Raw genomic sequence first — 12,477 nt, forward strand, 5'->3', positions numbered from 1 at the left:
ACATTCGTCTTGTTTACATCAGGGTCCCCCATTTTCAATTCATAATGAATTGTAAGTAAGGGTGCAATTAGCACCATGCAATCCATTCTTTGTGGATCTAGCCCTAGGTTTCCTGCCATCGGCCTTGACCAAGGCATTACAACTGGAGTTGGTCACCGGGCGCCGCACTGTGTGGCTGCCCCACTAGATGTCGCACTAGAGCACCAGCATGTAATTTATCCCAACGGGTGCATTCCACGTGGGGGGGAACTGGGAAGTAGGGAGGGGATACATGCCTGCAACATGTAAACAACAACATTCATTCTGGACCTAGCAAACATTTTTTAAATGATAAATTCATTAATCAATCATTTTATTCTGCACCTTTCTAAACGCTCTGTGGATGCATTTTCTTTTAATGATTACTCTACATAATATTTTTATTTATAGCACCTTTTTTTATCTATTTTTATTTCCCTTTTCATTTTATACACAAAACAAGACAAACACAATACAATAATAATAATAAACAAGACCTCACAATACCATAATAATAATAACAACAATAATGACAATAGAAATAACAAAAATAATAAATACAGAACATAATCTTTTATTTTATTATTACATTATCAGACACCACAAAAGACATTTCCTCCCCCACTGTATAGCACCTTTAACTCAACTTATTATTTAACCTTAACCTCAGAAAACAGTCCTGCACATTTAGCATAAAACGCCTGTCGATTGCATACTGACCGTCGAGGCGGCTGTAAAATGTGTTGCGACGTTAATAAGTGGCTAACCTTGTTCCCAGTTTTATCTCCTCCGTGAGATAAAGCCTGGTAAAGAACTACGGCCGAAAGTGTGTATGGGGTAGAATTTCCGGTGTATGTACTTCCCCTGGAAGCTGCCTCCGAACGGACCAAACTTTTCCCGAATCCTGTCGGCAAACAAGCCATAGAACGTCCCGGTCATGTAGTAAATTCTTCAGGCAAAGCCGTTGCAGTGGCTTAAACGAGGAAATATTGTGCACTTCACACGTTTCTATTATTGTTTTGTCGAAACCGGAACGCCTGTATAGCCGGTACTTCCTGTACTTCCGTTTAGACATTTTAGGTAGGCATATAAGTTTACCAGCCTAATAATAAGTGGCTAATGGTGCACTGGGTATATATGGAGTCGTCCAGTGAAGAGAGGTTATAGTAGCCGGTCATGTTTTATGCTGACGACTCACGTCTTCTCCTCTCTCGTGTTCCTTCCCAGCGTAACAACATTCAGATGATGCACGAGGACACGTTCTGCAACTCAAAGGACTTCAACTACATCAGGAACGCACTGGAAGACATTCGCCTGGACGGCAACCCCATCAACCTCAGCAGGACCCCGCAGGCGTACATCTGCCTGCCCCGCATCCCCATCGGGGACCTCATCTAACCACACACACGCACACACACACACACGCACGCACGCACACACACACACACACTCTTGCACATCGACTCCCACAAACACACATACACAACTTTGCACATACTGACACACACAAGACCACACGCACACACACTGAATCATTCACTCACTAAACTCACTCATTCACAATAACTTAAGACAACCACATAAACTCAAATGCTAACCTTTGACCTGTTCCTGACATAATTGTATGCGAGTACAAATGTACCCGCGCATAATATTGTACCTGCTCCTCACTATTGCCTGTTACACATCCATTTCATACAAGACAAGATTCTCTAAATGGTCATGTTAGTAACACACTGCCAGGCAATCATGCACATATACACACAGACGTTCCTGCTGTCGGTCTGATAGAAGCCAAGTGAGACACACACACACACACACACACACACACACTTCAACATGTCACTCACTCAACTACTCACACGCACGCTGAATACTTTAACATCTCACTCCATCAACTACTCAAACAAACACACATATATACACACACACACACACAGAAAAAAGAACTTTGTCAGGAGCCAAACTGTTCGGCCATTTCATTAAGAAGAGTAAACAACAATAGATGACATTCATAGAAATCAATCTTTATTGATGAGACCCCCGAACATCGCCCTATGTTTTTGTTTTGCATCTGTTCAAGACAGGTGACACGGCAACCAGTAATATTGTTTAAATATGTTTGTTTTGTAAAGAAATAATATTATTAATGACAAATCTAACACTTTTTGGAAATGTTTATTATACTAGCCTAAAATTATTGAAGCTGGAGCTCAATGAAAAAGGTAACTTGAGTATCTAATGCAATAAAGAGAAGCATTTAAACACAATCATTTGTTGTAAAGTCTGTACTGTAATATAAAAATATATATTCTGAAAAACGTTTTTTTTTTTTTTTTTTCATTATATGAACTGCAATATTTGGTATATTACATTTCAAAAAGTGATGTTTTATAACCGTGCACAGTAGCCTATACATACGACTCTAATGTCTGTAGGGTCGATCATCTGAAGGCTGTTGTTTGGTTTGGGGGAGGGGGGATATTGTTTGTGGATGGGGCTAAGAATAATAATGATAATAGCTTGCTATTGTGTCCTTTGTATGGATTTACCACAATTGAATAAAGTTGTTTTGATGACCTCTCCGAACAAGGAGTGGCTTAACGTCTTCATTGACAACATGATGGGTTTCATTTGTGTATTTTTTAACTATTAGTTGTTAGTATACATGCCTACAAGCTATAACCTGAAGTTTGACGTAGTACTCTAGGCTAAGTTCTAAAGACTGGAACAAATAAATGTTTGCTTATAGGTTCCCATTTTCTTTCAGCAGAGCTCCACTTAAAGGTGCAGTGTGCAGTTTTCTTGGCAGATGTGTTTACATTCGCAGAGCTTGCGATCACTTTATGAAACATAAGTGCTATATGTGTACATTTTAGAATGATTCTCTCTCATAAATAATAAATCAAAACAAAATCATTTTGAGGCACTGTGAACCAAACAAAGGATAAACGCTGGAATACTGGGTTCGCAAATACAATTGTGGGTCCTGCCATTGTAAAAAGCTAAATAAAATAACAATGAAATAATAACATCTCAGGCAATTTTCTGGCTTCAAACTGAGTTTCAAGGACCCAATTTTCCTCTGAGGACAGTCCCTTTTCATTCAGCTTATGAAAATATATAATACAATTGTTATCCAAGACTCAAGAGTTTCACATGTCCCTCCCCAAACGACATACTGTAGTGCACTTTTTAACAAACAAAAAGGATTTGTTCTTGTAGCAAAAATAAAAAGTCATAAAAATCAATCCAAAGTGAATATTGTTCAACAGTCACGAGTCAGTAAAGATAGATCTAGAAGACCATCAGCTTATAGCTCGGCAGTGCATTCAGACGGCGTGTGTAACATGAGATGATGTGGTTTTCTCAGAACTTATCGATGAGCCTCTCAAACAGGTGGAGGAAACGTTCCTTCCTGTCCACAGTCTCCCTGTCCTCGCCTCCTTCTCCCACGGACCCCTCTGTCCTTTCCTTACCTGCCGTGACTCTATCCAACCTGGCTCTGTCCTCGCCCCCTTCTCCCACGGACCCCTCTGTCCTTTCCTTACCTGCCGTGACTCTATCCAACCTGGCTCTGTCCTCGCCCCCTTCTCCCACGGACCCCTCTGTCCTTTCCTTACCTGCCGTGACTCTATCCAACCTGGCCCTGTCCTCGCCCCCTTCTCCCACGGACCCCTCTGTCCTTTCCTTACCTGCCGTGACTCTATCCAACATGGCTCTGTCTCTGTCCAGGACCAACCTGTCCCTGCCGACGGCGTCTCTGTCCCTCCCCAACAGCGCCTTCTCTCTCTCCATCACCACCCTCTCCCTCTCTATCGCCGCCCTCTCTCTCTCCAGCGACGCCCGGTCTCTGTCCAGGGTGGCGATCTCCCTCTCCATCGTGGCCCTCTCCCTCTCCAGCGCGTGTTTCTCCCTCTCCAGCGCCTCCCTCTCGCTCCGCATCATCGCCCGCTCGCTCTCCAGCAGGGCCCTCTCGTTCTCCACCGCTCGCATGGCACGCTCCATCTCCGCCACGTCTCCCCTCGCGCCGGCGCCCTCCTCCTCCTCCTCCTCCTCGTCGTTGTCCTTGAGCGAGACGTCGACCTCTGACCTGACCGGGCTCAAAGCGGCGGGCGGTGTGGATTTCAACACAGGGATTTTCCTCCTCTTGGGTTTGAAGGTGGGCAGATAATCCGTGTCGTCTTTGTCCAGCGGGAGCACGGTGAGGACGGGGGCGCTGCCCGCCAGGCGGCCTTCCAAGGCCTCGTCCATCAGGTTAAAATGTGGCCACATCTCAGGGAACATGTTTATGCCCTCTGGAGGGTTCTTCAGCTCCTGGGGAGAGAGAGGGTACACAGTGCTGATCCTCACTGAAGGCAACGGTCAGAGGTTATATTGTTATGTCAGCCTGTGAAGCCCTTTGAGACAGGTGATTGTGGTAATAGGCTTCATAGTATTCTCATTATGCCTCATGCGGTGCTTACCAATATGGTGCAAGGTCAAAAATACAACTTATTGGCCATGGATGTCATTTAATGATGACCACCTGTGATTTGATTGCTGTCGGATGTCCGCAATGATGATGTAACTTAATAATATTTAAAATATATTGACAGTCCGGATCTACTCAAAGCATTTCCATATTAGCATTTTCTAGTGATGTCCTCGACTAAAGAAATGTTTCCAATTAATAATAGACTTAAAAGTCATAGAACTTTGTAGACTAATCGATTACTTGATTTAGCATGGGGGGAAAAAGCATAAAATAAATAGACTAATCAACTAACAAAGACCAACTAACTAAGACCAAACCGACTACTCAATTAATGAATAAATTAATCAACTAATAGGGAGGTGTAGTCTGACGTCACTTTAGTTTCCTGTGCGGTCCACCCGTATAGGGATTTATCATTGGGAAAATGTATTATCGGATATTGTAATAATTCTGCCTCATGAACATTGGCAAGCTTTCCATCTTTGCACAAAATTAGTTCCCTTCTATCACTAACAGTATTGTTTAAGCATTTTTGGTTGAAATAAAATGTAATTATTTTACGATTAATTGCGAATTGTTTCATGTTGAGCTATAGATTGTGGATGAATACACACAGAAAGAAAGGTACACCATGCCAATGTTCATGCTTTATTTGTTTTAAACGAGACGATTTAGAAATGTGTCCGTTGGAAATACATTGCAATTTCAAGCGAGGTGGACCGGCTGGAAGCAACAATGACGTAACCACTACACCTCCCTGTAGACCAGGAAGTAACCACTACACCTCCCTATAGACCAGGAAGTAACCACTACACCTCCCTGTAGACCAGGAAGTAACCACTACACCTCCCTATAGACCAGGAAGTAACCACTACACCTCCCTATAGACCAGGAAGTAACCACTACACCTCCCTATAGACCAGGAAGTAACCACTACACCTCCCTATAGACCAGGAAGTAACCACTACACCTCCCTATAATAGACCAGGAAGTAACCACTACACCTCCCTGTAGACCAGGAAGTAACCACTACACCTCCCTATAGACCAGGAAGTAACCACTACACCTCCCTGTAGACCAGGAAGTAACCACTACACCTCCCTATAGACCAGGAAGTAACCACTACACCTCCCTGTAGGGGGCACAGCCTAGTGTTTTCTTCATCTTTACAATCAAGGACAGAGGAAATAAGTGATATCCTTGACGACATTTAGACCGATGTAGCATGTAGGTATATCAAGTAGTTGTACAGGAAACATGGGTATGATTTACACCCCAGCACCTGCTGGATCAGTGTGACAGGTAATGGTGCGTTACACCCCAGCACCTAGCTGGATCAGTGTGACAGGTAATGGTGCGTTACACCCCAGCACCTAGCTGCATCAGTGTGACAGGTAATGGTGCGTTACACCCCAGGCACCTAGCTGCATCAGTGTGACAGGTAATGGTGCGTTCCGTCGACTCTCGCCAAGTCGGAAATGTATCATGTGACCAAATGGTAAACATGAGGTGATAGCGTTCGGGTGCTGCTAGTTAGGTCGTAAAAGTCAGGACCAATCAGATGCAAAGCAGCAGATGCAGCCAGATTATTCAACTTTTTTTTTTTTTGATGCAGGTGGTTTGAGTGATCCCAGCATGTCAACGTCATATTTCTGACGATGTCTCATGACCCCATGTTCACAATAAAGTATGTTTGCGCCACAAAAGGTGAAGAGTCACAGTGAAACGTCACAACTCTGGTATCATGGAACCTGTCTGAGTTTACCACTACTGGTATTTACCATTTGGTCGGCCGTTCGAGTGCAATTTCCGGGTAGTAAACTCGAGATTTCCGACTTCACGAGAGGACCGACTGAACGCACCATGAGGTCAAGTGGGATACCTTATATTTCTTCTTCATGTTTTCCCATTTTTTGGCTGCCTGGCCATGCGTCATCTTGTACTGCAAGCCCATGTGTTTCAGGATGGCCCTGCAATGACAGTGCACTCATTACAAAATGGCACAAAAGTAATGAACATCTTAGAGAGTCTTAGAGAGTTAGTAAAGGCTAGGGGTCGTGCATAAGTCAGGGTTTCCAGTCTTTTTGAGAAATACTTTTCCAGGACATTTCCAGTTTTTCTTGACAATCCAGGACAGCACTTCCTCACAAACATCGACACATTTAACCCCGGTTTTATTCCTCCTTTTTTGAACGATGCAGGGTTTATGATGAAATGTCTCACGTCCATTACAGGTGACCGCAACCATAGATATATATAGAACACTAGATAGCTTGCCCGCGCTGCCGGCCAATGGAGAGCGACGTCACTGAACCGCCGCCATCTTGTGAGGGTCAGCCTTGAGTGAGAGTGAGTGAGCTGCACAGACAAAAATACTCATAACTCGCTGAAATATTGACGGATTTACAAACGGTTTGGTTTATTACAAGCATTATTAGCGTGGCTATGATTCAAGCGGTTTGTAAAAAAAAAACATCTTTAAAAAAAAGATTTTTTATAAGTATGCAGTATCATAACTACATCTTTGATGTTTATAGCAAACCAACCCGTTTGTAAATCCGTCAATATTTCAGTGAGTTATGAGTATTTTTGTCTGTGCAGCTCACTCACTCTCACTCAAGGCTGACCCTCACAAGATGGCGGCGGCTCAGTGACGCTGGTGACTCAGCCTTAAGCTATCTAGTGTTCTATAGATATCTATGACCGCAACGCCCGGCACTGCTAACTGTACAATAAGGTCACCTGGCCTCCTCTTGTTGTTAGATACTAGGGGTGGGACGATACATCGATCCAGATCGATATATCGATCTATTATCAATAATCAAATAGGATCGATGCAACGTAAAAATATCGATTCATATTGCGATACTCTTATTTTGAAAATCCGGCGTCGGCGACGTCATATCCGCCCCGCGCCCAGTGTTGTGAAACTCCGTTTCGCTCTGTACAGCAGAGCAGCGCTAGGGAGCGTCTATTTTGAGACCCGATATAAGTCTGTGCAGTTTTTTCCCCGCAACGGGTCAAATGCATCTAACATGCTTTGCATCGTCGCCATTCTTTTATGCCCACGTCGCGTGGGCAGACCTAAATTAACGTTACATTAGCTGCTTAAGCTAACTAAGCTAAGAGAGAGAGAAACGGAGAGAGGAGAGGGGAAGGAGGAGGAGGAGGGGCGGGGGCATTCTGTCTCTGTGTGTGTGTGTGTGTGTGTGTGTGTGTATGAAAATACCAGATTGAGTCAGGAGTATTATTATATTGATATTATTTACTGAGGATGGACAGATAATGTTGATATTTAAACATGATCATCATGCAACATAAAACAATTGTAGGAACGGTTTGGGAGAGGAAGGGGTTTTAGCTTGCGTGTTGTGAGTTCCAAAACATTTTACTTAAAGTTTAAAGCTCAATATATAAAAACGTGGCACTTTACAGTGAACAGGAGGTCTATTTGTATTAAAAACAATAGATTGTTTTTCATTTAAATGTCTGGAAGAGCTCAAAAATAAAAACGTCAATTGATATTTCCGTAGCCTTTTTTTAGTTGATCTAAATGTGACTGATTGTGTTAAATGGGCACATAATATCGTCTCATATCGATCGCAGGCACCTGAATCGAATCGAATCGTATCGTGCGTGGCAGACTTTGTGATATCGGCAAATATCGTATCGTTGTCCAAAGAATCGATATCGTATCGTGATGAAACTGGTGATTCCCACCCTTAAGATACCATCCGTAATACCGTAATTCCTCGTAATTTACGTACGTCATTTAATTTATATGGAAGTAGCACTGTGCTGTACATTACCATGAAACTCAAATGCCATAGCGGGACAAAACAAAGGGAGCGTGGGCCAAACCTGGCCCGCAGGCACCAAATCCAGGACAACGTCGATTTTCCAGGATATTTGGTAATTTTAGTCAAATTTACAGGATGTCAGTGACTAGAAATTCTGTCCAAGTTTTCAGGATAAGTGGGAACCCTGATAAGTCTTCTGGTGGCCCCTCCGACATGTAACAACAGTTAGTAATATATTTGTGATATGCCCCACGATGAACAAAGAAAATCTCATTAAGCGTTTAAATTACTTAAAGTAAATGCTTAATTCCAGGTCACTAGTGCTTCAAGAATGAGTTCTTGGGCGGTCAGGTGGCGGAGCGGAGATTGTGCTCGTCACCAATGCAAGAGGCTGCGGTCTCGACTCCCGGAGAGTCAGCATTGCCTTGGCTCGGGCTGATCGCTATACTAACTCGTTTGGCTGAGTTAGGGGGAGGGGAGCCGTGGGTGGGTCCTGGGCGTTGTGGACAGCGACCCCTACAGTTCGGTCGGGGCGCCTGCTCAGCGAAGGTAGGATCTGATGAGAGGTAGTGCGGCCTCCCACACGTTACACTCTCCCAGTGAGAATCTGCGCGGCCAGGCTGGCTGCCGGCTGGCTGCACATGCGTCGGAGGAAAGCATGTGACAGTCTCCGGCCTCTCGGACCAACAGTAGGGGAAAGTGTGCAACAACCAGGCATAACGACTAGCAGTGGGATGGGGAGAAAAATCGGAAAAAAAGGAGGGGGAAAAAGATAATAAAAAAAAAAAAATTAGTTCTTAGCAATCAAATTACAGTTTGTCCTTTTACCTGATACAATATTCCTAGGATTCTTCCTTTCTGAACTCCTGTGATAAGTGTTGTTGACCTACCTCCATGCCCACATAGAAGAATTCCTCCTGCCTGAGAAGAGGACGTTATTTGAAACCCTCAGCTTCACAAATTCTTCAATTTCATTTGCATTCACTGTGAGAAAATTAAACATGTGAATTAGAATATCACTGAAAGTTCTTGTGGCACTTTTTGGCACAATTCTACATATAATAATAATAATAATAATAATAATAATAATAATAATAATAATAATAATAATAATAATAATAATAATAATAATAATAATAATAATAATAATAATAATAATTCTGTTTATTTGTATGACTTCTTATAAACATTTTAAGCTGTCATTAGGCTTGTAGCACATATTTTAGTGTAGGCTAGTAATGGTCATGTAAGCTCAAGGCAGTCTGGCCCCTATATTGCAAAAAAAAACATAAGTGTGTGCAAGATGTTTTCTATCATAAAGTGCATAATTATTAACTGTTCCATAATTAAATTCAATACAATAGTCTAAATTTAGACAAAAGAGACAGAGTGTGTGTTTAGACATTAAGTGTTTTGATGGCCTAGGATAGTGTATTCAAGCGGTTCTCAAACTACTAAAAACAAGGCTACAAACATCACAAAACAAACTGGTCAGCCCACTTTGACAACCTAGGATGGCTTAGAGTAGATGGCAGAGTACAGCAACTTGCAATGGGCCTGGTCTACAAGATACACTACACCACTAAGGTACCCATGTACATGTCGAAATACTTCCCAAAGGTCAGTGAATTCCACGACTACAACACCAGAGGGAGTTCCACAAATCATGTTCAACCCAGATTCGGCTCAAACAAGGGACTAAACACGTTTCGCATTTATGCCACAACAATGTGGAACGCCCTACCCACAGCCGTAAAATAATGTGAATTCCAACCCACCTTCAAAACCACTCTCAAAGAGCACCAACGGGAGGCTGCAATTCAAAACTGTCCCCTGTAAATGTCCAACTGGCACGCGCATATGTTCCCTCGCTTGCGCACAGAACAGATGATTATTATGCATAACAATGTTTTAAATGTAATTGTAGTTACAATTTCTTTAATTGAATTAAGTTAAACTAGAAAAGTAAATACAAACTAAATTAACAATGTAACTTAGTTTACAGAAGGACAGTTTCCTTCAGACTGAAGCACAACTTAATGTCTCATCCTTCCAGTCGGGACCACAGATCAAGCAAACCCCCACCAATTGGTACAGGGCTTGTATTTTGGTTTGGCTCTTCTCGTTGTCATGCTATCGGTATCCTATTATTATGCAAAGTCTAGGTGATAAGTGCCGGCCGGGTACTTGGCGCACGGCGCGACGAATCCAGTGACAATTGTGAACGCATTTTTGTGTGCGCGCGTGCACATCCGTACGCGATTGCATGCACTTCTGCTCAGCGAACTACTAGGACGGCGTCTTACCCCGTCCTACCACCACTGCACCACTGGTCGTGTATGTCATAAATGTCATGATGAATTGAAAATGGGGGACCCTGATGTAAACAAGACGAAGGTCTTTCTCTGGTCTGCATCCCCTTAACAATTGTGTGTATTGAGTGAGCCGTACTGTATTGTACCCATTCTGCAATCTATTAATAAAATGTTCAATCAATCAATCAAACGGGTCGCGACCCAAAGTGGGTCGTGGGTAGTAGGTGACAGTGTGTTCGCGCATTGGCAAGTAAAAAAAAAAGGGATTTTTTTTTAAAAATGTTCTGACAACATATTTTGGCTAAATATGCCTCGTTTTATAAATGTGTATGGATAACATAGTGCTGTAATACAATGTTCTAATAAATATGCATGATCAAGTTCAACAACGTGTGCTTTTATTTTGATATTCCTGTTAATTGACATTCCTGTTAATTGACATTACATATACACTCCATTCCTGTTTAACCGGCTGTCGTGTGGCAGTGAAAGGGTTAACCGGCTGTCGTGTGGCAGTGAAAGGGTTAACCGGCTGTCGTGGTGCAGTGAAATGGTTAACCGGCTGTCGTGTGGCAGTGAAAGGGTTAACCGGCTGTCGTGTGGCAGTGAAAGGGTTAAGTTGCATGTCGGAAATGAGTGTCATTGGTTCATTCAAGATGAAGGCCCGCCCCTCTCTAGGTAGCCTAGCTAGGTAGCATCTCCTAAGTAATCATATCAGTGAATCATGTCAAAAAGAAAACATGAGCCATCATCATCATTGTGTACTTACGTTTATACGTGAATTCTACGGGGTTAAATTTATCATAAGTAGTACTAGTATAAACGTGGTCCATGTTTTCCATGTTTTGATGGTTAGTCCTAAACTAATAATATATCAAGTGCACATCGCAAAAAAAAGGCTGCTTCTCTTCTTCAGTTCTTTCTACAAAGGGTCCCTACGTTCTTCTTCTCTGGATACGGAGCGAAACGCGTCACCAAACTCTGCTGCCATCTATGGAATTGGAGGGGACATCTCAGGCCAACCTCGGATGAATGTTTTAGATTCAGATTCAGAGTTTTATTTGCCACATCATGTGGCCCACATCATGGAAACAATACAATCATAGAGTTTTTCATACAAAATCATAAATACCATACCATGGGCAAAAGGAGCAGGAAGAAGAATAAATCTTATAGTTACTTACCTGCCCCTTATTCCTAAACTAAACAAGTATTACTTGATGGTCGGTGTACAACCCAATTTACACAAAATAATAATTTATACCATATACAAAGAAACAAACAACCCACAGTTTAAACAAGAAAAAATTAAATGATAATAATGATAATAATAAAGAAGACAAGAAGAAAAAAGAAAAAATCTCACAGATATTTTCTTTTTTTTCCTTTATTCTTTATTATTATTATCATAAAAAAAATCTTGTTTAAACTGTGGGTTGTTTGTTTCTTTGTATATGGTATAAATTATTATTTTGTGTAAATTAGGTTGTACGCCGACCATCAATGTCGGAGGTTTTAACTTAAGTTTCTAATTAGTCTGTATTTTTTTGTAGAGGATGCAGACAGTTAATTTATCACAATCAAACAGTTTCCTCTCAATAAGACTCGTACACCTTTATGGACACGGGTTAATTAAACATGCTGTATGCTGTGAGGGCTACCATTTGTTTATAATCGCATTGCCACCTATCTTCACACATTTGTTTTTTTTAATACAATAGTAGTATTTGTCCCAAAGCATTTTCGTACTACAGGAGGAAACACAGTCCGGTAGGGCAGCTAGGAAAAAGTAGGTGTAGCCAAATAAGTGTAGCCTAACGATTTTAATGAAAACGAAAGTGATACTGTGATACTGTGCACACTGCAC

The 12,477-nt window shown here is 42.1% G+C and overlaps 1 protein-coding gene across 4 annotated transcripts in view; it reads left to right on the forward strand.

Annotated features, from left to right (window-relative positions):
• The window catches only part of LOC311241804 (uncharacterized protein), a 74,835-nt gene extending 72,547 nt beyond the window's left edge, over positions 1 to 2,288 (forward strand). For all 4 annotated transcript variants that reach the window (XM_084330717.1, XM_084330720.1, XM_084330718.1 and 1 more), the window contains exon 10: positions 1,246 to 2,288. In XM_084330717.1, the coding sequence (XP_084186843.1) occupies positions 1,246 to 1,416 (171 nt within the window). In that variant the 3' untranslated portion in view covers positions 1,417 to 2,288. The remainder of the gene's footprint in view (positions 1 to 1,245) is intronic.
• The last annotated feature ends 10,189 nt before the right edge of the window (positions 2,289 to 12,477 follow it).

This window comes from Notolepis coatsorum (assembly GCF_963971535.1).
Source record: "Notolepis coatsorum genome assembly, chromosome: 15".
NCBI lineage: Eukaryota > Metazoa > Chordata > Actinopteri > Aulopiformes > Paralepididae > Notolepis > Notolepis coatsorum.